The sequence below is a fragment of the Pelodiscus sinensis genome, chromosome 1 (genome assembly GCF_052426305.1).
Source record: "Pelodiscus sinensis isolate ZL-2025 chromosome 1, ASM5242630v1, whole genome shotgun sequence".
Lineage (NCBI taxonomy): Eukaryota > Metazoa > Chordata > Testudines > Trionychidae > Pelodiscus > Pelodiscus sinensis.
Genome location: NC_143052.1, coordinates 229,721,785 through 229,749,253, shown reverse-complemented (window position 1 = coordinate 229,749,253; position 27,469 = coordinate 229,721,785). Strand labels below are relative to the sequence as shown.

Sequence of the window (27,469 nt, the reverse complement as noted above, 5' to 3'; positions counted from 1 at the left end):
ACTCCTGATGGTCTGGCACCATCTGGAACCCGGAAGTGCTGGACAATTGGAGATGCTCTGCCCCCGATTCAGCCGCTGCTGAAACTGACCAGCGGCTGACTCCGGGAACCCCGGGGCAGAGCAGCTGGGGTGTTCTGCCCCGGGCTTCTCGGAGTCAGCCGCTGGTCAGTTTCAGCAGCGGCTGAATCGGGGAAGCTGGGGGCAGAACAGCTGGGGTGCTGCCGGATTGGTTCCGCAGCGCCAAGGGGCGCATCCCCCCCACACCCTTCATAGCCCCTCCCTTTCCAATAGTCCGGCATATTTGATAATCCAGCGCCCCCTGGGTCCTAAAGGTGCCGTATTATCGGAAGTTTACTGTATTAGGTACTAGACTGGCTTTACCCAGCATTGCCTGGATCCTAGTGGGGGCTCAGGTAGGAGGCGAGGAGGTAGAGCAGTGAGGACAGGGGGCTAGGGAGCAGTGTGGGATTCAGGGCTGGGGTTTCAGGTGGGGGGCTGAAGGCAGGGGTGGGGAAGCAGGAGTTAAGGCAGGAGTTGGTGGCTCAGAGTAGTGGGGTATAAATCAGGGTAGGGGGGCTCAAGGCATGGAGGTGAGGGAGGGCTTACCGGGGCAACCTGGTGGCAAGGTTGGCACTGCTCCAGATGCAGCTCTTTCTGGAGCCTTGGGGTTGTGCTGCCCTAGGGGATCCTGCAGTGTTGTGAGGAGGGCCACCAGCTTATCTCACAAGACTGGGGATGCATTGCCTGCCCTCCAGCCAGCGGTTCCTGTGGGGGGAGCTGTTTGACCCCCAGCTTCTGCTTGTGGGGGAGGCAGGACCAGGTCTGGGCTGTGCAGCCCCTGGTCTCTACTTGCAGTGGGGGCAGGCTGCATTTCCTAGCACCCCAGCCTCTACTGGTGGGAGGGCCAGGATGGGGATGCAGCTTCTGTACCCCACAGTGTCTCCTGGGAGAGTGCAGGCCAGGCCACGGTTCCTGGCCCTCCTGGTGTCTCTTCCATGGGGGCAGGCCATGGTTTTCAGTGCCCCTGGCATCTCCTGGGGGAAGCCAGATGGTGGTTCCCAGTCCCCCTGGCATTTCTTCCTGGGGGAGGTGGGGCCAGACTGGGATTTCTGGCCCCATACAGCATCTCCTGGTCAGGGGCTGGGGCTGTGCTGCACGGCCCTCGGTGTGGTCCAAGGGCCAGAGGGGGAGGAATTTGGTGCAGGGGGGCCACTTACCTGGTCCAGTAGCTAGCAAGATAGTGAGCTCCAGCCGGCCATTGTCTTGCTGGTATGGCTGTCCCCAGTGGTCACTCTGCAGTATAGCTCTCCTCCATTCGGCCCTCTCCCTTCCAAGTTCTGGAAAATAATCAACTTCTAGGTGTATTCTGTTTTTCTGGCACAGCCAAACCCTGACCTTACTTTTAAATTGGGACACCAGGAAGCAGCTTACCAAATTTGATGGTCCTACCTCTTACCATTTAGGAAGAGTTCTTGAACAGACAAGACAGTCAGACAGACGCACATTTCTAAAATAATGCAGCAAGCCTTTTTAATGGGTTGTTGCTCAACATAATGTGATTTTGAATGTTTATACTGCATAGTTCTGATCGATTGCCCTTGAACTCACTGAAATCTGAGCAATTTTACAAGGTGTCTCATATTTGGTATAGGGAAATATGGTCACCCAAAGAATGCTTATTTCCCTAGACTTAACAGAAGAGGAGGAGAGGGAAAAGGAGGTCTACAAGCTGAATGATTTGCACAGGAGGCGGAGTCTACTTTCAGCCTATTGCAAGCTAATTGTGTTTGCTGTGGTGGAGATGTCTGCAGCTGCTGAGATCTATAAGCACTATATGAAGGTAACACTTAGCTTTAAAAATGCCCCTATGCCAGGCCTGGGGAAAATACGGCCCGTGGGCCGGATCCATCCTGCCAAGCCCCCAGATCCAGCCCACAGAGGCAGCGGGGAGCCCCAGGCAGGCTCCCCAGCTTGTCCTGCAGCCCCGCGTGCAATGCAGAAATGCAGCTGCAGGGCTCGTTTCTGTTTTGAAACTGGAGGGGAGGGGGGAAGATTTAGGAGCCACCCTCTCTTCCCACACCTCCTCCCCCCCACAGAACAATCCCATTGGCCGGTTTCTGGCGGAAACTAGCCGATACAAGCTGCTTGTTAGAATAAAAGGCAGCTAAGAAGAATCATGACCCCTCTCTTAGGCTCAGTTATTCATGAAGCACATGGCCAGGCAGGCTGGCTGGGAAACATTTTAAGCTCTGCAGGCAGGCTAGTTTGGCAGCTGCCAAGTAAGTCTCTTTGCCACAGCCTGCTTCTGGCACCCCAATCCTTTCCTCCCCCAAATCTCTGCCCCCCCCCACTCAACATACCCAAACCCTCTGTCCCTCTCTTACACCCATACCCCCTCTCAGATCTAGCACCCTAATCTCCTGCCCCAGATCACAATCCCCTCCTACCCTAGGTCACAATCCCAAACCCCTGTACTCCAGTCCCCTGCCCTAGGTCACAACCACCTGCTTCATCCCAACTCCCTCCCAGACTCCAGTCTCCTTCCTGTACTCCAGTCCCTTATCCCAAGCTACCTTCTGCATCCAACCTCCATTCCAGACCCCACATCTCCATTAATATCATGGAAGGGTGTGGCCCTCGACCACTTTCCAAAATCTTGGAGTGGCCCCCCCATCAAAAATTATTTCCCACCCCTGCTCTATGCCATTCAAATGTCACTAGTATTTGTGGAAGGAGCTGAATTAACAGCCTTGGAGGCTGGAGTCATCTGTTTGCAGAAATGAAAAGTTGTGGTAGGGTTTCCACTGCTCTGCTAAGGTACCAGAGAGTAGAATGAATAGTTGCTAAATGAGAGGATCATTTAGTTCCTTGCTCGTTAATCTTTTGGCTTCTGTACAGGCTGCCAGAGAGGTCCCATTTGTGACGGTGTCACTTGGTCACTAGGATCCCTCAAAAATTGAGAAATGAATTGGTAGTTTCAACAGCTGTCTGCTGGTGATTAAACGTGGTCTCCATATGGAATGGGCTGGATGTGAATCAGTAGCCTAGGTGTGAAAAGCTCCATATTCTGTTTTCAGCTCACTGATTCAGTCCTCCTGAATAATACTGAACTATTTTATAGTACGTTTTCATCCATAGATCTCATAGAACTTTACAAAAAACTTTACAAAGGAGCATAAATAGAATTTTATTTAGTTCTATGAGAACTTTATGAGAACTAAATAAAATTCCATGAGAAATAAAGTTCTCATAGAACTTTACAAAGGAGCATAAATAAAATTATCCTTTTGAAAACATGTAATAAGGTTCCTTTTAACAAGATATCTGAGACCTGGAATATTTTATGAATTGTTCAATTTTTCTTAGTTTTCCTGTGTATCAGGAGTGTATTCCCATCTGAACATTGAGCTGTAGTAGGACAGTGACGTATGTATTATTTTTTGTTTGAACTAATAGACGTACAATGATTTTGGAGATATAATTAAAGAAACTCTGAGCAGGATGAGGCTTAACAACAAAATCCAGAGCGCCAAGACATTAGTTCTATGCCTGCAGCAGGTAAGAGTAATGCAAGAGAAAAGGGACTCTGATGAAAGCCATCCACGCACTATAATTTTCTTCCTATCTTGTCATAGTTTTTGAAACTAATTGAAATGTGTAGTGAAAATGTCACTCTCTTGAATTCATGTAGGTGCTTTTGCCTAAGAGTAACCATGATTTTTTTATTTTAAATCTTTTAGGGTGTTAATATTAATCAAGTATGGCACAGTCTTGTGTTGCAAGACACAGATTAAGGGTCTCTTGCTACATGGTGCTGAGTAGTCTCAACTTCCACTGAAATTGGCAGTAGTTGGCATTTCTCTAGAGGTTTTCAGTGCCTTCTGGGAGCAGGCCCTCAGTGTTTCTGTGCTTCACTAGAAAATTTAAATTACATTTTTATTGAAGAAATTGGACACACCCGAGGATGCTCTTGCTTCTCTAGTTACATCAACTCTGTGATAGCTATTGCAGTATTGAGCCAGTTAATCTGTTCTAGCAACTGCTCTCGCCTGGTTTCCTCATGGACATCTGTTCTCTCAGCATCCATGTCATACTCTGAGTTGCAGAACAGACTCCTGTTAAAGTGACTGATACATGAACTTTGTTGACTTCACACACTTTGCCAGGAGCTTAGATCCATGACCCAACCCCTGAAATATGAGATAAAGCGAGGGCAAGCAGCATTTAGCCACAGATTCTGCTCACATAGTCAGAAAGCCTGTGTTACATATCACATAGACAGCTTGCCCAGGTTGGTCTTTCATTGACCTTCAGAATGTACATGTCGAAGGGAACAAACTACCTACATGTTCTGTTAGAAAAAACTTAGCAAGAACGTCTACATGTCTCTGTCTCTTTTGGCTCAGTCCTGCCCGTAGCTATATGGGCAAATGTTGCTGCCTCTCTTTCAAAACTAGCAGCTGTGCACACATGCTCTGATTTTCCCTAACCCTCTGGGGAGTTTAAGCTCTCTGCCCAGACCCACTGCTCTCAGACACTCATCACTTTGCAGGATTAGAGGCCTGTGTGTGTAGGGCTGTACGCTGATATGATCCTACTTGCTAAAAGGAGAGATTGCCCCAAACTGGTGCTCACACCTCTCAAGTTCCAAGTGACTGTGATTCTTCAACAAATGAATTTGTTTTGTACTTGTCAGTTTTCTTTCCAAGGATTCTCGCTAACTGAGGCAAGTGTTGTATGGCTGTTGTGTTCTCCTGGTGCTTTTGTCCCCTGGAAGTTTACACATGGATGTTTGTGGTTTTGCAGCTGTTTCAGAAACATACAGAAACCCGTGGTAGTACGAACAGCATGGATTCATCTTTCACAAACATTAAAGAACTTGCTCGTCGCTTTTCACTGACATTTGGCTGGGATCAAGTGAAATCCAGAGAATCAGTAGCCATGATACACAAGTATGTTCCACATAACTATATATTATCTGTCGGAGGCATTGTTGTCTTTTTCTCTGTTAAATTACCTTGTCCCTCTTATATTTTCCCCTCTCAATAGAGAAGGGATTGAATTTGCCTTCCAAGGAGCTGCTGGAGTAGAAGGGAAATGCCTGCCACCAAACTTAAGCTTTCTGTTAATCATCAGTGAATTCTCCAACAAGTTATTAAAGCCTGACAAAAGATTAGTGTAAGTTACCTTCATTGCTTTATACCTCTGGCTCGTTTTTGTGGATATAAATTTTGTAGCCGCACGGGACTCTTTCTGATCTAACTCTGTGGTAAACAGCCCGGTGTTGATAAGAGGGCTTCTCCCATTGACATAGCTACCACCTCGGGAGTACCATGAGAGAAACTCTCCTGTTGACATAGGTAGCCTCTTCACTAAGTACTACAATGGCACTGTTGCAAGTGTAGACAAGCCCTTAAACCCAGCTTCCTCAGTCTGTGCTCTTCTCAGTCTCTGATAAGGCAAGAACTCCTTCCTCCTTTCTGTCTCTTGGTTCCTCCACTCCATTCCTTCCCTTTATTTCCTCAGTCAGTGGAACTCCCACTTTGACTTCTGCAGCTGCAGTTTGTTTATTTATGTGACTTGTAAAATCAGTAACAATAAAATAAACCCCCCTTATACTTTTTCTAAGAAGCAAGTATCCTTTAAGATGTGGATGCTTATAATTAAATATGAATAAATGATGGTGAATTTCTGGGCAATTTATAATAATCCCAATGGGTAAAATTTCATGTGGCAGAAAAGAAACGGGAGAAAGTAGGAAAGCATGTTGCCTACATCCTGTCATGTGAGTAACTTGCATATTTTGGGGTGATTGAATTTATTGGTTACAGCATCAGTATGGATTCAACTGGAATTGATCTTTCATTGGAGAACGTCAAATGACTCATGTATGCCAAGGATCAAGAGTGGTATGATGTCTCATCTCATTCTACTTGTAATCTGTGACAAAATGTATTCAGGGTTCAGTTACATAGAAGCATGTTGAGAAATGATTAAAATCTAAAAATGCACTATGCAGGGGCAAACGTACAATTCCCTTTTTGTATTGTGACCTCTGATTGTTTGTTTGCTTTTGATCAATCTATAATTAGTAGTATTACTCTTTCTGTTTTAGCATTTTTGCCTGCCAGGAACTCTTGTGTGTACCACTAGATTGTACAGGTTGAACCTCCCTGGTCTGGCACCCTCAGGATCTGACTGGTCCCAGATGAGGGATTTTACCGGAACAGGGGAGGTCATATCTGGCTCTCCTGCTACTAGCTCCCCCCAGCCTTGGACCAGCCGCCAGTCTCCTGCCTGGTTCCCCCTTGCCACCAGCTTTGCTGCCCTGCGGGTCCTCCTACCTCCTTCTCTGCTGTGCCGGGCAGCCCAGCTCCCTGTGCGCCTGGCTCCATGGGGCAGCCTCGCTGTGGAGTGCTGAGCTCCTCTCCTCCCTCCCTCCCCCCCAGGCAGCCCCACTGTGGTGCGCAGGGCTCCTGGCCCATCAGGCAGCCCTGCTGGGTTATACCTGGCTGCCCAGTTGCGAGGAGCCCAGCCGCCAGCCCTCCACCAGGACTCTCCAGCCCTGGAACACCTGTGGGCCTGCCGGATGACAGATGTTGCTGGACCAGGGATTACAAAGGTTCAGCCTGTACCTTCTGCAAACTTTTTTTTAAATTCTGCCATCACTCCATGGACTTGGTTTCAGCAATTGTTCTTTAAATCTCAGGTGGATTTCTGTGAATCAAACTTTGTAAAACTCGTATTTACCAACTTGTCTAAGGAGAGCATTTTTAATGATAAAGGAAAAAATCTCATCAGCAGGATGGACAAGTTGGTAAATTTTCATGATAATTTTCAAACACAGTGTCTAATTTTTTTCCACAATGGGAATATTCCTACTGATTTGCTCATCTTTTGACCACTCTTGTGGGGAACAAAGCAAGAGACACTGCCTAGAGTTTATCTTCAGCTGTCTTTGACTTGCCCATCTGTATCAAAAATAAATGAAAAACGAGTTCATAAGATTGGCAAATTGCAGTTTTATCTACAACTTGACACTCAAGCCATGTTTTTAAACTAACAGTTTCTATTCTGGGAGGCTCAAAATGCCTGGCAGGGTCTGGAGATTATATTTCCTTTTAGAAATATTTAGATTTAGTTGCATCATAAATTACAGGAAGGAATGTTTTAAGTCAACATGAACTTTTGAAAAAAAACCCATCACCTTATTTTTATTATTATTATTAATCAGGCACAGTACCGGTCTACAGACCTGCACAACATTTGTGAATGCACCTATAACACATCTAACGACATTTGTTAGAAGGGAATATAACCAACGTGTTCTAAGTATATGGCATTTAGTGGTAAAATATTTTATTTATCCGTTGGTGTTTGCTACTTTTAAGTAATTTAGTAAATAAAAAACAGTGTTAAGAGCCTGATCCCTGAAAATAGGACTCTTTCCATTAACATCGATGGGAGTTGGATTAGACCCTATAACTTTAGTTACAATACATACTTGTTTGAAACCAACATACTCCTTAATCAGTGTTTTGAGTCTCCATTACCTCTGTCTAATTATCTGAGTCTCTTCCCAGGACTCTTTTTTTCTTCTTTTGATGAAAGCTCTGATATTTTCTAGGCTGCCTTCTAAATTGAAGTCGTGTTAATAATATAAAATACACGTAAACCTCCCTACTCTGGCAACACCTCTGGTATTAATTTCTTGTGCGCACGCCTGTGTGTGCATGCGTGCCAAGTTCGTTTTTGCTTTTAAACCATCCAGGCCTTTTTTGAGCTTTTAAAAGATTTTGAGTAAGAATTATTTAATTTTTGTATTTTATAGGAATACCTATAATTATTTTTACATTTTTATTTTAATGATAGTTTTAATTGTTTTAGTTGCTTTATTATTGACAAAGGGATTCAGGGTGTTTATTTTGGGTTTATCTTTTTATTTTCACTTATTTTATGTTTAACCCCTTAAGTAAAAAAAAAAAAAGTTAAACTTTGTGAAAGCATCAGGACACTTGAAGACTTAACTAAGTAAGTTAAGGCTATCAGTAGATGCTCACGGCTAGATAAAGAGTAGCTTTGAGTTTTGCAACCGTGAATAAGATATTTGAATAGATTTTTAATGACATTTTTAAAAAGCTGATTTATTTTATATATGTATTAAAGTATTTTTTTTGAAAATTTGAGATCCCTTGCTATGTTTATTATGAGACTAAATATTTTAAACTTTCTTGGCTTACCTTTTATTAGCTGAAGTTTTGAGGTTTTTTGTTTTTAAAATGATTTTAGACTTTCAGAGAGCTTCTTTGGGGGGTCGTGTGTAAATTGCAAGTTATGAACAAATGACTCATTTAAGTTGCTTACATTTATAAACTGCTGTTCATTTTTTTTATTTAAGCTTTGACCAAGGTTATTTGTTTTTCCAGCTGAGATCTCTTCTGGTCTGGGCTTTGATAACTTCTGTATTTTAGCAAAGTTTAGTTCCATCTTTTCCTTCCATGTTTCAGCTATCTGATCTTAACTAAATTTTTTATAGTTAAACAATTTAAATGGGATTGTTCTTGTACCTGCTGCAACCATCACAAGTCTTTATTTACAGGCTCATTCGTTAGGAAGCCCCCATTCAGAATGACTATCAGGCTTTCAGTGTTGTGTGTGGTGACAAATCACATGTGTGTGGGGAGTCAATAAGCAGATTGGGGGACAAATACAGTACATAGGCACTTAGGGTCAGCCATAATAATAAAGATGTGTGAGTGAAAGTGCTGATTTAACAGCTCTTTTTATTCTTTGTGACTGTGTAAATCTTCTTTCTTCCATAACGTTTTAAAAAAATGTATCTGTAATGTGAATATATTTGTTAGTAACGGGGGGGTGCCACTGCAACCTCAATACTGGTGCACAAGACAAAACTCACTCTGCTCATAGATGCAAACATCTTAGAGGAACCCTGAGAGGTGTGTGGGGCTCAGGGCAGTGGATTGGAAGGGGTGGTGGGGGGGGGGTTCAGATCAGTGGATGGGGATGCAGGAGTCAGGGTAGGGATGAGGGGCTCAGGGCAGGGGGCTGGAAGGTCAGAGGGGGGTTTACCAGGGCCACCCACGGCAGTGAGGATGGTGCTGCTCTGGCACCGACACCTTCTGGGGGGACTGGGATTGCACTGCCTGGCTAGTGGTGCTCCCCAGAGGGGCCATGGCAGTAGGGGCTGTGCTGCCCAGCCCTCCTAGAAGGAGCCACCAGCCCTCCTGGAAGGAGCTGCTACATGGGCAGTGCAGCCCCAGCCTCTTGGGGGAAGCTGGCCACTCTCTTCCCTGTGGTCCCTTTACAGTATCAGTGGTCATTGCAGAGCATAGCTGTCCATGCTCTCAGACCTCTCCTTTTCTGTGTTATGGAAAACAGAACCCAGGCACATCCTATTGTCCTGCCACAACCAAACCCTGACCTTGCTTTAAGTTAGGAGAAGAGAAAGCTGCATGCCAAATTTGGGGGTCCTAATTCTTACTGTTTAGGAGTACTTGAACGAACAAACAGACTCATGGATGGACGGACTCATGATCAGACAGATGCACACTCTCTCTAAAATCTCTCTCTCTCTCTATAATTAATATATTAAAAATTATAATGCTTTCATTGTGCATATGCTGTAACGTGGGGTCTGGTTTAGCAGTGCTGGCAGGATTGGAAGTGATGATGTAGCTGAAAGGAAGCTATCATGTAGCTGAAAGGCAGTGAGGCCCCTACTTGCAATTCTGAGTTTTGATGTGACATTTTGTCTTGCTGTGAAATCAAAGGGAGTGTCTCTGTTGGGTTTTCCTCTGCTCTGCAGTTGAGGAGGGCGGACTAGACCTTTCTGCTGCTGGGGAGCAATTATTTTGCAAGAAAATTACCCACTCAGTTCCTTCTGGCAGCAGCAACAAGCAGTTGCTTACCTTGTGCGAGAGTGTAGGAAATGGTACTAAAAATGGATGTGGCTCCATAATTATTGGGAATCAAGAGTTACGTTGTGAGCAATCTTTCAGCTTTGGAAGTGCTCTCACTGATTTGTTTTTCAGGAAGGGGGTGTCAGGCTCGCCCTCTTTCTGTTGCTTGATGGATCTGGTTCTGGTTCTGGTTCTGGTTCCCCGGTTGCAGAGGAAAAAAACAAATGCAAGAAGGGCTAGCCTAGATAGTCACCAAAGAGACTTCAATTTTTCTAATTTTTTCCATTTAACTAGGTATGGGTACTTACAGAGGTATATAACAGAGCCAGCATCTTGCAGAGGCGATGAATGGCAGCCCTTGATTTGGTACAGAAACTCTTTGTTGGCAAATGAAGATGAGGTGAATTCTATCATCAGCAGTTCAAGAGAATCATCCGTAGGCGGATCTAAGACATCATTTAAAAGAAAATTATCCAACGGTATGATAGTTCCACTATCTTGCTAAATCTGACTTCTTGTGTCCTCAGTAAAAATGGATTTGTTCACATATTGCATTAAAATACTGCAGTGCATGGGCTGTTGTAGACTTGCCATTCTAAACCCCTTTCCTCCCCTTCAGATTTGTTTTCATCATTCTCTAGAGAGAGGCTTGGTTCAGTGAACTGAGTATGGGAGCCAGAAACTCTCCAGTTGTGATCTAGTTCCAGCTATCATTCCTGCCTTCTGCAGCCTTTCGGGACTCACTTAAACTCCCTGCCTCAGTTTTCCCAGGTGTAAATGAGGCTCGTATTACTTGATTCCATCATATTGTGAGGATTAGACACATTTTATGAAGGCCTTCTAATAACACAAAAAGTTAACTATAAAAGTGCTAACAACAGATTTTTACTGGTTCTATTTTTGGGATGTATTCTGTTAGAAGAAACAAAGAGAATGAGAGGATTTTTTTAATTCCTCCTTTCCTGGCTTACAGCCACCCTCAGAGCTGTGCTTTGCACACCTTCCTTTGAGGAGTTAATAGGACTGCCTTCAGAGCCCCGTATCTGTGTGGGGACAGGAGGAGTTGCAGCAGCATGTCACAAAAGCAGTCTGCCTTTCTAGAGGAGCTACATGCTCAGTTTATGCAGTGCTGACAGTGCCCTATATCTTGGGGAGAAGGAGTCAGGACCCAAAAAATGTAAGTTGGAGGCCTCATGTATGCTGTGCAAAATCAGCCACTGGGCAGCTGTCATTTTAGTGTTTTTGTATAGAGGTTTTAGCCAGGTCATTCAACACAGTGGGTATTTTAAAATGAATGCTTTGCTCAAAGAGTCTCCATTAATTTGTCTTCTACAGTGACTGTACCCATTGTAACGAATGCCGCTTTTCCCTTTCTCTTGGGCTGTGGGAGGTATTCCTCTCCTAGTATCTCAGAGAGCGAGGGTTCTATTGATTGTCTGTTACAGGGTTCCTGCCTGAAACCAGCCTTCCTGAGACAACAAATAAGACTCCAGGCTTCCAGTGCACTCCAGAAATCTCTGCTGCAGCAGGGAAAAGGAGAAAGAGGTTGAAGTCTCACAATACAAGCCTCCAGGAATATCCGCCATTCCATTGTCCTGCCCAGTTGAAAAGAAGATGTAGGTGAGGGGAAAATTGCTTACAAGTCCCTAGTGAGGGCTGGAATTTTTCAGATATGCAGACTGCAAAACTGTGTGCAGCTGCAGCCTTGTCGGACTTGAACACAAAGAGTGCTCCTTAGTGCTGCCACAGAGCAGTTGCCTGGGGCCACACACTGCTGATTCTATGTTGCAACTCTTGTGTTCTCCTCTTGAACCTATACGGAGTGTTACAGCCCTCTCCCCAACCCACCTGGACTCCCATTGATCCCTAGTCATTTAGGCAGCGGGGGAAAGAAGAGGAAGCTTCCTGCTTGACTTGTACATTCAAAGGGTTGTAGAGGGAAGAATGGGGTTTCCCAGTCCCCTCAGCCAATTTTTGAATCACTCCCTAACTCTCTATGGAGCACAAAGGGGGCTTTCCAGTTACCGGTTGCTTCTCAGCCCTGGGGCTGGGAGTGAAGAAGGATGTATCTCCACCCCACCTGGCCCCAGCTCTCTTTTATTTCTTAGAAAGGAATTGAAGAACACACTGTCTTGGCCTCAGCAGCCCTGAAGCTGATGCTAATTTCCTCCTGCGAGACTTGAGGCCAAGTGTGTAGGAGCTCCACACAGAACATGATATAATGGAAGAAGGGCCCAACATTATAAACAAAACAGGGCCTATGGCTAGATTCCACATGCCATCCACTGAACCAAGGGAACAAACAGAAAAATCAAACAGTATTGTCTCTACTCTTAGATGTTATTTGTAAGATTTAAAGAGAAATTCAAACTCAGGCCAACCAGAAAGGCAGTTTTCTAGATGACAATGCCCACCCAGCCTCCTCTGAAGTGGATTTATTGGACACTCATAGGTGGTTTGTGTTATTTTTCTTACACTTTTTGGTTGGTTGATGGTAAATTGAATCAAAATTCATTTTTATTAGAATATAATGAAGCTCTTTCGAACTTTGGGCTAAAGATGTTGAGCTTCTTTGTACAAGAATCCTAAAAGCAACTTGTATCACGTGAAACTTGTCCTCTTCTTTTAGTGCCGCAAGCAAAACACATCCTAAGTAGAACCTTTCGGGTTAGGAACTAAACTACTTGGCTTTTCATTCTAGCCAAGATGTGATCAAGACAGAAGACTTCTCAGTAGATGGGGGACCAGAAGATGTTGATGTGGATGTTGTTGGTGCAGACCTGGTAATGGGTGTTTAGTTTTGGCTTCTTCTAATTTGTGTGTGTGTGGGTGGAGGGGGGGGGGGGGTCAGAGCAGGGGGGTGGTCTTTGGGACTGGCATTGGGGCCAGAGAGAGTGCTGCAGCCAGGGGCTGAGTCGGGGGTGGGGAGACGGTAGGGGAACGGCCCCTTTAGCTGGGCTCTGGTGGGGGCTGGCAGCCAGATGCTCCCCGGATGGGAGCGGAGCTGCACTGAGGCTGAGGATGGGGGCCAGGTGTGGGGATCTGGGGCCATGGCTGGGGGTGGAGCCAGAGTGAAGCAGGGCAGGGCTGGGTTGGGTAGTGCTCCCTCCCTGCCCCATGTGGGAACTAACTCAGGCTCTCCCCCCATGAATGTTTCATTGCACCCCCACCCCAAGGGTTCTGCCTCACAGTTTGGTGACGTTTGCTTTACTAGTGAGGTCAGCAGCTGCAGTCGGTGTAAATTTTCTTTAGATTGTTTTCATTATAACCCTATTTGCCAAACTTGGGGTGCTTTTAGATTTTGGAGGTTGTACAGGTAGAATTGGTTTGTATAAATAGCTTTTTGTCCTTGTGGCTCTCTCCAGATACGTTTGTTATGGGACTTTTTGACTTTCAGGTATGTGATGGAGCATATCAACTGTGCATTGGGCCAATTGGTGCTGACCAGTCACTAGAGACCAGCCCCCCTCGTTCTTGTTGTGCACGCTCCAGTTGGAGGGAACAGATAAAAGGAGGTAGTCCAGCTCAGTCAGTGCCGGCGAAGGAGGAAGAACATGTGCTTCAGGCTCCTGCAGAGGAGCTGTTGACTCCTCAGGCCATTGGGACTGTGAATGCAGACTACGCTGCAGGCGATTAGCTCACCATGGTGACTGATGGGTGTTGAGCTGCTGCCAGCTGAGAAGATGGCCATTCTGGTAGGAAGTGCTCCAGGGAATGTGTTAAGGGTTCAAGCCTGGGCTCCTAATACAGAATTTCCTGGCTTCAAACCCAGTGGAGTAGGGAGGGCTCAGGTTCCCCTACTTCCCCCCTCAGCCGCTTACCACTAGGCATTGCTACTGGGGACTCCTGACTTAGACTCATGATTCACTCTGTGCCCTGTCCAGAGGGTCAGGGCCCCCAACTGTTATTCTTCGCTCTGGCTAGGAGGCTAGATGCTACAGACTGTTTGCTCTGTCCCATCCCAAGGGCTCTGGACTGTTTTTTTGCTCTGCCCTGCCAGGGTCCTGAGCCCCTTGACTGTGATTGTTTGACCAGAGGGAACCCCAACAATTTAGATCTACAGTGGATCTAACAAAAGGGTATTGGCAAATTCTCCTGAGTCCAACTTCCTGGGAGAAGACAGCCTTTGTCACGCCATTCTACCTTTCTCAGTTTACCGCAGCCCCATACATAGCATGGTTGTAGTGTTCCAATGGCTTGGGGGACCAGCACTTTTAGCTACTTGATCAATGAACAGCAGCTTATATTGACCGTGCCAGTTGGGGAGATATCATCCATGACACCTCAGTGCCCTTGGGGAAGCCAGGCTAACTACAAAACCATTGGAATGCCACCTGGAACAGAAAGAGATAATGTACCTGAGATACGTGGTGTAGAGTGTGATCAATTGCAGCCAATAGGGGGTAAGGTTCAATCCCTAAGCCTGCTCAATCTTCTCATCAAAGAGGCAAGTGAGGCAGTTTCTTGCTCGTTACCATAGACACTTTGTGCTGGAGTTTGCCACCCTAGCAGCCCTCCTCACTGGCTTGACAAAGAATTCCAAGCCTAGGAGAGTACAATGGTCTTGCCTGGATTCAAATTTCATAGATACAAAGTGGAATCCCATAGATACTAATACTCAGAGCCAAGATGAATAGAAACATCTTCTACCATTAGGCTTTCTCTTCTGAAAGATGTAAATAATGAGACCCCCTTTTCCTTTCAAAAGGAATTTATTTTATTTTAACAATGAACTATAAATATCTTTGTGTTTTCAATAACAGAAAAACAAATAGCTATTTTAAACAGTAACTTTTGTTTAACTGTACTAAATTAATATTTTAACTTAAATATTTAATTGATCCTCCATAACACTCTGTTAATGTCAGTAAAACAGTTTTATATTTTCATTATATCCAACCCTACAAAAATGTATTCTTCCATCCCCTACGTGCATAAGGCCAAGCCTAATACAGTAAAACTCCAATAGTCCAGCATCAAAATGGCAAGAGCCTACTGAGTGAGCTTCGGCAAAAAACGAGTCACAAGGTAACAGCGGCAGCAGCTGAACTGAGCAAAAAGGGTAAAAAAGGCTTAAAAAAACTAAAACATTACAGTATACTGTATACAGTATGTACAATAAAAAGGGTTAAGAACACTTTATATAATGTATACAGTATATATGTATAACCTGCTTATAGTACCTCCTGATAGTCCAGCAGATCTGATAATCCGACACCACCTAAGTCCCATAGGTTCCGGATTATCAGAAGTCTACTGTGCTTAGTTGTCTTTGGCATGTGTTAATTGATAGTAGCATACTTATTGGCATTAAAAGTTGCCCTCCTACTACATTCAAAATACAGAATTTGAGGGGTTAATGGAAGTAGGTTGAGGTGGGGAACCTAAGAGCTCGATAGAGCTCCTGGCTTACCTTGATCTCGCCCCTGAAGCTCAGGGCTCCCCCCAGCATGGTGGAGCCCACAGTGATGAGAAGAGGGTTTTTTTTCTCACTTATGTGCAGCCACCGACTGATTTTTCTGTGGGTCAGTGGCTCCTGCCCCTTAAAAAGATTCCCCACCCCTGAAGTAGGTTAACCTAGTATCTATATTCAAAATGGATAAGATTGAACTTAAGTCAATATAAAATCTATATTCCCATTCCAATATTGGGGTGGTTAAAAATAATTGGAACTAAGGCCTTCCATTTTGACCCAAAAATAGTGGTGTAATAACCATTCTGGGTATAGCCTCTTCAGCCTGATGTGTCTACACCACTGTCTCCACTATCCTCTGCCATATCCTCTATCAGCCACTTCATCCACCTACCTGTTTTCTGTCTCAAACCACACACACACACACACACACACACAGAGTCCTGCATTCCCTCAGGCTGCTAGTGCACAGTGGACACTGTCTATGCAGGACTCACTCCTGCATGTTGTGGAAACCATTTATAGCCATTGCCAGTCAATTCAAAACCCACACTTTCTCCTCCCAATGACTCTCCAATAGGATCTCCAGATGCATCTGCAAATGCTATACACAATCCCGTGTGCTGCCACCAAGTCGAGTCATTCTCAAAGCTGTAAGCAGCTACATTATCCTGCTTTACAACTGTCTCCATGACAGGACATATGTTGCAGAGCATCATGGTACACTGTCCACATAGTCACATCCCACTAGGCCTGTGGTTCTCAACTGGTGGTGCATGGAGACTTTTTCGGTGGTCCACAGGAACATTGTCCAAAGTCACTCGGCGTGAGCAGGCACCACCATTAGGCTGTTTTATGCCGTATTCACAAGCACGCGGCACGTCATCCATAGCGTCACCTAGGACGTAACCGCGTTGTGTTGCCAGTAACTTCCGTTTGAGGCTCTGAGCATCAGTGTAGCTGATGCCGTCATGCTGAGCGGTTGCTGTGTCGTTCGTCCTGGGTCCTGGTGGTCCATTTTGATTGGCCTGGTAGTCCGTGGACTGAAACGAGTTGAGAACCACTGCACTAGGCCATAGCCCAAGCAGTGGCTGCACTGTACTGCAAATGGCACTACCTACCTTATCCTCACACCCAACCCCATGCGGATCACTGCTTGTTACTCACCTGTGTTTGGAATACATGTTTGGACTCTCACTTGAGGAAGAAGAGGTTCCAGATCCAGTCTGCAGGGTTAGTCCCTGGTGGGCCCCCACTTCCATGTTTACCTGCACCTCCACAGGTATCGGAAGATCTCAGCTCTCATTGGCCGCTAATCACCATTGGCGGCCAATGCAAGCGTTGGGAAGTGGTGTCCCAGTCCATGATGCTTCCCACAGCTCGCATTGGCTGTGAATGTAGATTTGCGGCCAACCAGAGCTGTGATCCTCTGATACCTGCGGCAGTGTAGGGAAACAATGGTGGCAGCTTGCCAGGGACTAAATGCAGACCCTGTAAGATAAGTTTCATCAACATTTTGGGTGGGTCACCATTCTGCTGGGTACCAGCTCAGAGCTGTGAGGCGGCAAATTCAATTCTAAAATCCCTTATCCGTGGCAGAATGCTCAGTTTCTATAGAGAGAGCACACCACTCCTACTCCTAGGAATTGTATCCGGGCTTTCTGTTCCAGAAGAACAAAACAGTGTAACTAGGCCTGGAGGATGGCGGGGCGTGCATGAGATGGGGAGAAAGAGTGTGGAGGAGGGAAATAGAGAAGAGATGCAGGGCAAACTTTATAAGCAACGGGGATTTGCTGTTTCTCAGATTTTGTACTAAAAAACCAATGTAAGTGTAGAGTACACACTTTTATAAAGTTTTTAGCCATTATTTAAAAACTGTTTCAGTCCCTGATGCTGTCAGTTTTTTCATCTGCTTGATGTAAAGGTGAACTGTTCCCTTATACTCACCGTGGGAGATCCTGTTGCGCCTGAACTTTTTTCATCTTTTGAGTGCTCTCAAAATTGCACTGTGCGCTCTGTTCATTTCACATTTCATTTTTTGTTCTAACTGTACAAAATAAAGTGTATCAAAACTACAGGGGTCCCTGTTTCTATTTTGAGGTTACAATGCTCTTTAAATGCCACATGACAGTGGCGGTGAATTAAGTGACCCAGTGCCAAGAGTGACCCTGCTTTCCTGTACTCAACTGCCAAAACCCTCTGCTTGCATCTCCTATTTCTCCCTCCCCAAAGACTTCTGTAACCAATGCAAGAGTTACCAGCACCTTAAAATGGAAAATTTAAGTAAGAAAGAAACTTAACTCTGCCCATTGCTGAATGCAATTTTATCTGCCACTGGATTTCTAGGGTGCTTGCCTGTTCAGTGAGAACAGATTACAGGAGAAGCACAGCCCTACATATAGCCAGATGCCTTAGTGCATGTACAAGGTGAGTTATATACTTTACTTCTGTCATTCCCTCTGCTTCCACACCTTACAGCTACCAAAGGACTTTTTTCCTTCTCTGACAGACAGCTCACATGTAGCTGTAGAGCCCTTCAGAATCCAAATCCCCATTGTTAGAAGAGGTGTGGCCATTGATGGCATTTGCTGTGATAAGGATACTTCGGTCAAACCTATGAAGTAGTGAACAGCTGCTCGTGCTGTGTAAGATTAGGAGATAGCAGTTGCTATCCCAAGGTATGTATGAGGAGAAATACTGCTATGGAGATGAGCTAAGAGCCTAGGGGGTTGTTTTGCCTGTCCCTTTTGGGGCACTGTTTCAAGAGCGTATATTTTAGTTCATATAGCTAATGAACTGTTCTGCAGCCTGACCTATTTCTGCAACAATCTGGGAAATGAAGCAGTAGCAACTAGCACCCTAGTTAACCCTATGGGTGACACATGTAACAAAAAAATTACTTTTCAGGCCATGTGTTAAGTTGAGGTTTTGTTAATAGATTCTTTAGCAAAGGCAAGATTATACTGTACACAATTACATCTGGCAGGCATTCTGCTTTAGTCATCTCACTGATTGCTTAGTCCATGCTGGGCCTGCTTTCGCAAACATGAAAATGGCAGCACTAGACACAGATTTACCTATAAGGCAAGTATTTACACAACATGCAGGGGCTGTCTCCCATTCTGAGCTGGTGGATCAGATTCAGTTAAAGTTAGAAACATGACCTCACCAACTAGCTGAAGAGCTAGATAATCCACTATAGCTAGAAATAGCAGGCCCACCTCACACAAGACATGGCCAGACACATTAAACCAGTCTACTAAAAAGCATCATCTTTACTGAAAAGGTTTTCATTGTGTAGACTCTGTCTTTTTATCCCTTCTGTTAACTGTAGCCTGGCTAAGTTTTGACAGCAATAGGACAGTAAACAGAAGTTTATTCTAGTTCATATATTATTAGTATTAAGTTCCAACAGAAAGACCAAATTCAATAATCAGTTACATCTCTATAGACTCATTGAAGAGAATGGGGATTTATTGTACAAATAACATTAAAGGTAGGATTTGATCTATAGGAGAAGAGGTTACTTACCTGTTGAGTAATTGAGGTTCAAAATGTGGTGTCCATATGGATGTCCCTTTTAAGTGTGTGGGCAGCTGTGCCTAATTGGAGATTTTTAGTGAATTGCTGTCCTCACATGCCAGACAGTATATTGGAAAAAAGGAATCCTCATCACTCCATTTCCTTCTCAACCATGCAGTCTAGACAGGAGGTCTCAGAAGCAAAAGGGAATGAATGGTGGGTAGTGGCACGCCTGTTGGGACAAAACAGCTTGAAGAACTTTTATTTCTGTACAGGTAAGCAACTGCTCCTTTAAATTATTGTCCGTGTGAGTACTCTGTGCTACATGAGTCCTGAGCAGTGCCCCCGTCATGGAGAGTGGGTGCTGAGACATTCAGTGGAATTTGGAGAACAGCTGCACAAAAGGCTGTATCTGCTCCTGAATCATAAAGGATAGCATCATGCTAGGAAAAGGCATGCACAGATGAGGAGGTGACAGCCTTGCAAATGTCCGCAATTGTTATATTCTTAAGTAGGGCTAGAGAGGAGAATGATACTTTGTTGGAATGAGCAATCATTTGATTTGTAACATGTTAGGATGCGTCCTGATAGAAAATCTATTAAAAGAGCATCTTGCAGCTTATTATGGAGTTTAAGGGAAGAGGAAACTTGTCAAATAAATGCCTCCAATTTTCATCCCCAACTTGATTTTTAAATCCATGAAGGATTTAAATTCCAGTCATCATCTAGCTCAATACCATCTTCTTCATGCTGTGCCACTGTCTGTAAAAGATGAAAATGAGGCTTTATATCCTGTTCACTATCTGGAATAGCTTCATCTTCATCATTCCCCTTCAGCAGAATAATATCTATTTGTGAATACTTCATACCATTTACTAACACAGGTATCAACTTAGTGAAATGTCGACATAACACATCTTTACAAATTGGCTGCTCAGCCAAAGTCAGCCAAAACTCGCACACCTCCAAAGCCACATTTTCATCTTGGTCCTGGGACCTCTGAAGCATGTACTCTATTATACTAACCATATGAGGAAGCAGACTATCCATTTGAACTTCCAGCAACGTCACCAAAGCCCAACATACATTTTTGCCAACGCAAAGAGATTCTCAATAAAAGAATCAATGTGTAACATGAGCGCTTGGGTCCTACTGATGATAAACTGATTGACGCATGCAATAGCATGGGACCTTATTTTTGGACTGCTGAGTTTGAAGAACTGTAAAAACTTAGGGATCATAATAGAGTGGTTGGTCTAATACATCATTATCTAAGATTTCAGCAGAATCTTCACATATTTTCTGAAGAGCTCCAAGTGCACAGATATTGTAGTCTTCAGAGGCTGCAAAGTTTTGGTAAGAGTTCAGATCAATTCTCTCAGAGGCAATGGTTGTAATCAGAATACCTACAGTTGCCCTTGTAGGATGAAAATTTCTGAGGAAGGCTATGATATTCTGTTAAGAACCCAATTTAAATTCAGACTCTGGGAATGGCACATAAACACGGTACATGGTTATTCCCCCTCCCCACCAGTCTAGCCCATCGAGGAAAGCCATCACCCAGGATGGGAGGCAGGACAAGACACATCAATGGTGCTAATGTCTCTGCTTTAATCCCCAGATGGACCACATCCTGCAGTGATTCCTTCTTGAAGCTGACAGACATATCACCACTTAACTGATAATTGATGTCTGCTTTGTTTAAATACTTGTTTTACTGGAAACACTATGTAACTTTACATTATTGCTCTTATCTTGCCTTACTATTAGCATCTATCCAGGGGATCCGGGATCTCCCCCCCCCCCCAAAAAAAAAACTTTGATCTGCCCATTGAGCATCCTATATAACTAGTTGTAACCTATTGTTTGGCAGTGTTCACTGAGCTTAGCAAGTGACACTCCACCCAGCGCTGTGTAATAAACTCCTGCTTGCATACGGTGTCCAGATTGTATTCTTTCACTCTAATTAAAGGGGAGGAGTCATCAATGTTGTTTAGATATTCACTCTTGATGAAGTCAGTTACTCCATTTGGAAAGTTGTGAAACTGCGCTTTCACATTATTCTTCAAGATGAGACCACTCAGGGACCGCACGGGTTCATCTTCAGACTTCAGTTTCGTAAGAACAAATATCAGGTAGTTGTTAAAATGTGAATACGGATTGAGTTGGTCCAGTTTTTGTTGTATGGCCCTCTGCGTGGTGGTGGCCAGAGACTGCGACTGAGTCGCTGCAGGATCTGCTGGGACCCCTGCTCGTCGGGTTTCCACTCATACTCCATCTTGGGTTGCTGGACAACAGGTGGCCGCGGTTACTAGTGCTACAGCCCTGAGCACGTGGTAGGAAATAAAAGCTCCCTACATTCTTCTCGCGAAGGAGACAAAGATTCTAGGGGAGGTTCTAAAGGGTTTAGTCTTGCCAAGATACTTAGTGTTTAGGGTAAAAACCTGGTACTCCAACGTATTCCTTGAAGTGGAAAGATGAGACTTTCGGTAGATCTCATGGGGTGTCTGCCTCACATTGCCAGACACTGTGGGAAACAGTCAATAAGAGAGGCTGTGGGGCAGAGCAGGACACGTTGCTGTTTGAAGTCCAGGGAGTAAGGACTGTGACATAAGAATAGCCATGCTGTGTCGGATTAAAGGTCCATCTACCCAAATACCCTGTCTTCCAACAGTGGCCAACGCCAGATGCCCCAGACGGAATGTAACCATCAAGCAATCCATCCCATCAATCACCCATTCCCAACTTCTGGCAAACAGAGGCTAAGGATCCCTGGAGGGCTTAGAGAACTGTAAGCATGTTGGACAGAACAGCAGTGGGACCTGGTGGTGGGATGCAGAAATACTGAAAACTCTTCAATTGGTAGGTGTATTGCTGTAATGGCAGCAAGGTGAACTTTAAGCTTAATGACAAATTCAGTTTTTTAAGTTCAATGGCCATTAAAGAACATGAGAAAGGTGAGACTCAGACAGAGATGATGACTTCTGGAAATGATTCCTCTTCCGGAAGTACATTTTTCTTGTGGTAAGTTTCCTGCTTTTCAACACTACATGATGGAATAGACCATATAATGTTTCAAAACTGACTTTACTGTCCTTTTTCATATTAAAAGCCCTGTCCTTGGCCTCTAGTAAACTGATTCAGGGCCTTATTTCCAGTCTAGCAAACTGACATGACCTTGTATTTGGCAGGGGAGACTAGCTCCCTGAGGAAAGGTTAGAAGGACTTTGATCTTCTAGTGCCCCAAAAGATGGATGACAGCTGGTAAGCTTCTAAAATGTGTAAGAATTTAAAATATTTTGCTGCGTTTTTACCTTCCAATAAGTGTTCTTGCTTAGAGAGAGCTGTGTGGTATTTCATAACCACTGGCAATATTGGTCCTAACCATCAGAGACAGCCAAGAGCAGAGGCTGGGCCATTAGGCAGACTCCCTTGCTGCGGATAGTGCTGTACAGCCTCAAAACTCATCTGGCAAGGAGGAATGGGACGAGGTGATAGCTATAGGCCTGATTGCTGCCTGGGCTGGAGCAGGGTGTGGGGATACAGATAGTTATCCTGAAACTAACCATCAGCATTGGTAGGCCAGGCTATCTTGCCTTGGTGAGCTATGCACAGTATCCATAGTTGGGGTTCCTTTAGGACACTGAGGGGCCACCTAGGCTAGTGAGGGGGGGGATGCATGAGCTACCCTCCATTTCAGTGAGCCCCAAGATTGTCATAACCAAGACATTTCTGCTGGGATAGGGTAGTTTTGCTAACTCCACTTGCATACCTAGAATTTATGGATGTCCCAATTGAACCACAGCAGCACTTTGTTTGGACACAGAGGGAGGGCCTGGCTCTCACCAATGATGTGTGCAATCAGTGCACACCCACTTCATGTGCCCTGCTTTACATGGGTGTCACTTTAGTAATACTGGTATGAAGAAAACGGGGGGTGAAAATCAGCAGGATCTGGAAACTCTGTGTGCACCTGCAAGGGTAAACAAGTCTCTTGAGCCACACACAGAACCTTAATGGGCCACAGGTTGCCCACCACTGCTATAGGAGGAGCTGTAAAGTCTCAACCACACTTCCTTAATTCTTGAAGGACTTTAAAATCAACTGGATAATAGGGGGGAGAGGTCATAACTGTCTCAGCAGTAAGGGAAAGAAGAGGTTTCATTAAAAGGAACTGTCTTTAGTTCCTGTTCTACGGAAACTCACACCTGTTTCACCTTCGGGTCTCTCTACTGGAGACCCACAAGTATCAAAAAGCTCACTATGAGGAGGGTTATAAAGAAAAGGCAGGACCCAGGGATTCTTAGTCTTGTCATCAGGACACTGCCAAGGAGGGAGGCTGAAATGGGAAGGTGATGAAATGTTAGACAAACATCTGAGGAAGTATCAGAGGGGTAGCCGTGTTAGTCTGAATCTGCAAAAGCGACGAGGAGTCCTGTGGCACCTTATAGACTAACTGAAGTGGGTCTTTGCCCACGAAAGCTTATGCTCCTACACTTCAGTTAGTCTATAAGGTGCCACAGGACTCCTCGTTGCATCTGAGGAAGTGTTATTTCATATCCAATGGCAGAGCTAGGAGGTTAAGTAGCAGTGGTCAAGTTGTTGCCAGTATCAATATTGATATTGGATGCTGAGTTTAAGGGAAAAAGAGGGTGCAGCGGTACCAGCAGTGATGGGCAGTAGTGTCAGTGCAGGTAGGTATGCTGGTACCACCAGAAAATCCCTCTGTGCCTCTCAGCAGAGGCGATTCAGGTGCTTCCAATACCAGAGATCCTCATGATAGAGGAAAGTGTTCAGTACTGATGAGCTAAAGTACAGTTCCTCAGAATGAGGTGACGCAATACCAGGCATTATGCAGTTGGTTTGCTGTATGCTTATGTCCACAGCTCAGAGGTTGCCTAGGTTGAGGGTCAGAAATGATTTTCCATGCCCTTCTGCTTGGCTGATCTGTGGGACCCATGAGAAAAACAGATTGTTTATCCCAGATGACTTCATATGCATTCTGGAAGTCTCTTCCTCTGTACTGACATCTCTGTACCAGAAGGTTGGCCCCTCAGCTGTACTTATACCAGAACATGAATTCTCCTTATTTAAAGACCTCTGGGGGAAGTTTTCCCTTTCTTTCACTGTCAGGGATCTAAGTTTTTTTTTTTTTTTTTAAGACGCTGAAGCCAGCCTTTAGCCTCGGCTCACTGCAATCCAATTAAAAGTTGTTAGAGTGGCCTGGGAGTTTGAGGCTAATGTCCTGGGAGGTGCTGGTGATGCATGCACATGAGACCTACTCTGAAGGTCCCAAATAATACTCCATAAAGAATAACTAGTTTGTCTCCCTCAATATTCTGGATCTATTCTTGAAGCCAAAGCAAACGTTATACTTCAATAGAATATGGGACATGGATGGAATGTCTGTTGCTGGGATAAAAAGGACCTATGGAAAGTCTGGCAGGGTTTGAAACCCATAGTTTTGGGCATAACTTATCTAGAAAAAAGTCCGCAAGCACCCTGGGGAAGCAAAGCCCCTGAGCAGGAAGGGGAACCCCTCTGAAAGCAAAAGTCTATGCTATAAAAGGTGCCAACTAAATGAAAGATTAATGAAGATGAGAACAAGCCAGCTGAAGAAAGGAGATGGAGCACTGCTTGTCTGACAGCTAAGGTGCACAAGGTTGAAAAGGAAATGAAACAGCATATCTGCCATACCTATATATTCTGAGGATGTACAGACTGGAGGTGGGGAACCCAGAACAATGTTGATGAAAAAAGTCTCCAATCAAAAATGCACATCCCTATAGGTTCTCCACATTAGGTATGCACACATCCAATAACTCAAAGGACCTTTATTACTGAGAGTGAAACAACCAAAGTGACAGATCTATGTAAAGCGGCCATTATTAAAAAATCAGGAAAGCAACTCTGCCGTGAGGTATAACATTTTCTGCCACTTTTCAGATTAGAGCTGCATTTTATGTGCAGGAATGTCAGCTCATGAAGAGAACTAGATCATTAGAACCACATGCCTACGCATACAAATGCTTTTTACAAGTTGGAATCTATTTGAGAGCACAACAACATAAAACTTTGAAACATGAATAAGGTTGTATCTGAGCATGCTCTGAAGTTAGTTTACTCATCACAAGATAAATCATTCTCCATGGTATTTAGGGAGTCATGACAAAGCTTGAAATTAATTCTGTAGGGAGCCTGCTGAGAAATTTTGCTTCAGGGTCAGACTAAGTTGGTGTTTGCAAGGTGTTACACAACTGTAGAAGTTAGATTTATGTAATCTCCCACTAGACAAGTTGCAAAAAAACTAGTAGACAAGGTTCTTTTTATAATCCTTGTATATAAAGCGATTAGAATGCTGCTTGCATTCTCTCTAATTACGCTCTGGTACTGGAAATCAACACCAGAGCTCATGTTACAAAAGGGTATTCTTTCATTATGTGACATTGAGAGAGAACTTGGGCTACCATTTACCTTAGATCATCACACACTATCCTCCTGCTTGTTTAGTATAGCAATCTTCCTGAAGTTTAAAAACATGTTGCCTTCAATAGTGGAAAGTACCTACAGATTTCTTCAACATTTTTAGCTCTGAATAAACATGCCAAACTGATCCAAGCTTAACATTTAAAGAAGCATTTACAAACATGCATACCTTGTAATTTTTAAAAAGGCATCTTGAAATTAAAATAGAACGACATTTGTTGTCTATAATAAGTGAGTACAGGTAGATTACATGTATGAAAATCTTTATTGGAAAATACAAACATGATCTTTTAAACATTTTAAACAGATCTACACCGCAAACAAAAATAACTTACATCTTTTTGTACATTTTACATGAAAATTGGTTTAGCACTAAAGTATTGCTGAAAACATTCCATACCTAAACTTTCATTTACATTTGTACATTTCAAGGCACTACAACCTTCTGATTTAACTGAGTAACAAATGTCAACCTGTCTAAGCAATTTCTTGTCATAGGTAGGCAGGTGAGGCAACAATTTCAAGCTGCTGTGACACTTTGAATATTTATGGAATGTGTCAATAGCTAACCATTGAAAAGGAGGAACAAACAAAAACATTGAATGCCCACAAATTAGTGCACATCACAGATCAAGTAACATTTATACAAGTTTTTAAAAAATTGGTTCCTTCTACATGGAGTAAAATACCCATTTTGGCATCAAGTATGAACATTAAAAGAGACTTCGGTATTCGAGAATGGACATGAAAGAAAAGACTTGAAATTTTAAAGGGCAAAGTTAAAAGCTGAGGCAAATAAAACGAGAGGGTGGTAAAGAAAGAGGAGAAGCTTGTTTCAGGCATTATGTAGTCTAGCTTGTGTACCAACGTATCCAGCTTGTCAAATGAACCTTTAGCCAAAAGTACTGAGTCAAATCCTTTACTCACAGCTACTGTCATTCTCTTTGCCAGTGCTAATGTTACTAGATTTTTGCCATGACAGCACGAACACTGGAGGTCATGCACAAGCATTCTCCTGATTTCCCATCCTAGCACAGGGACTTCGGTTCACAGATAGAGGATGAAGGTGATCAGTGCACTGTGTATCAACTCTAGAATTATATAGTCATCTCTTAAAATCAATAGAGTACTTTAGAGAAGAATTCAAATAGGGTTACTCTTCCATTAAGGAATTATGCAACATCTATAAATAAATATTTAAATCTATTTTACAAGCTATAGACTACTAATAAATACAAAAGTGTTTAATCATTCCATACAAATGCACTTCATTTTCTTTAAATGATAATCTAATGATTATTTCGTAGCACAAAGAACTAAGCTTACTTTCTCTTGCAATAAATCCACTCATTTTATATGTGTATAGCAGACCTGCTGCAGACTGTCCTTTTCCTTTTCCAAGTGTTGATCAAAATCACTCAAAATCCTCTTCATAATCATAGTCATCCAAGTCTACATCTGCCAGATGGGAAGGCATTTCAAAGAAAGGTCTTTTCTCCATCTGAAATTTTAGGACATTGGCCTTCTGATGGTCTACAGGATTCAGCTCTGCCTCATAACTAGGAAATAAAGAAGGAATAAAAAGAAAAGAGTCCAGAGTCACAGGGAAATGTGTAGGTGCATTAGTGTTCTACCTGTGTATTTGCTTTAAGAGATTTCTGACAAAATTTAAGTAGCATGTAAATATGGATAAACTTAGGTTTGAATACAGCAATACCCTATGGCTGCGTCTAGACTGGCATGATTTTCCGCAAATGCTTTTAACGGAAAAAATTTTTCGTTAAAAGCATTTGCGGAAAAGAGTGTCTAGATTGACACGGATGCTTTTGCGCAAAAGCACTTTTTGCAGAAAAGCGTCTGTGGCAATCTAGACGCGGTTTTGCGCAAGAAAGCCCTGATCGCCATTTTTGCCATTGGGGCTTTTTTGCGCAAAACAGTTTTTAGCTGTCTACACTGGCACTCTTGCGCAAAAGCATTTTCGTAAGAGAGCTTTTTCCCCAAGCGGGAGCATCATAGTATTTGCGGAAGAACACTGACAATCTTACATTAGATCATCAGTGTTCTTGCACAAATTCAAGCGGCCAATGTAGACAGCTGGCAAGTTTGCTTTTGTGGAAAAACTTGACAG

General features: G+C 43.9%; 2 protein-coding genes and 1 pseudogene across 7 annotated transcripts in view; 1 reads left to right on the top strand and 2 right to left on the bottom strand.

Annotated features, from left to right (window-relative positions):
- Positions 1–17,408, top strand: part of LOC102454764 (cohesin subunit SA-2-like) — a 105,940-nt gene extending 88,532 nt beyond the window's left edge. For 3 of the 4 annotated variants that reach the window (XM_089775361.1, XM_089775360.1, XM_089775362.1), the window contains 8 exons: positions 1,689–1,840; positions 3,457–3,558; positions 4,807–4,952; positions 5,050–5,178; positions 10,215–10,399; positions 11,366–11,540; positions 12,619–12,703; positions 13,318–17,408. In XM_089775361.1, the coding sequence (XP_089631487.1) occupies positions 1,689–1,840; positions 3,457–3,558; positions 4,807–4,952; positions 5,050–5,178; positions 10,215–10,399; positions 11,366–11,540; positions 12,619–12,703; positions 13,318–13,557 (1,214 nt within the window). In that variant the 3' untranslated portion in view covers positions 13,558–17,408. The remainder of the gene's footprint in view (positions 1–1,688; positions 1,841–3,456; positions 3,559–4,806; positions 4,953–5,049; positions 5,179–10,214; positions 10,400–11,365; positions 11,541–12,618; positions 12,704–13,317) is intronic. The other variant, XM_075916026.2, reaches the window with a different exon arrangement.
- A 123-nt stretch (positions 17,409–17,531) lies between these two features.
- Positions 17,532–20,313, bottom strand: LOC102455362 (transportin-1 pseudogene; annotated as a pseudogene).
- Positions 20,314–25,587: 5,274 nt separating this feature from the next.
- Positions 25,588–27,469, bottom strand: part of PPP2R3B (protein phosphatase 2 regulatory subunit B''beta) — a 90,053-nt gene continuing 88,171 nt past the window's right edge. For all 3 annotated transcript variants that reach the window (XM_075916042.2, XM_075916050.2, XM_006135847.5), the window contains one exon: positions 25,588–26,900. In XM_075916042.2, the coding sequence (XP_075772157.1) occupies positions 26,756–26,900 (145 nt within the window). In that variant the 3' untranslated portion in view covers positions 25,588–26,755. The remainder of the gene's footprint in view (positions 26,901–27,469) is intronic.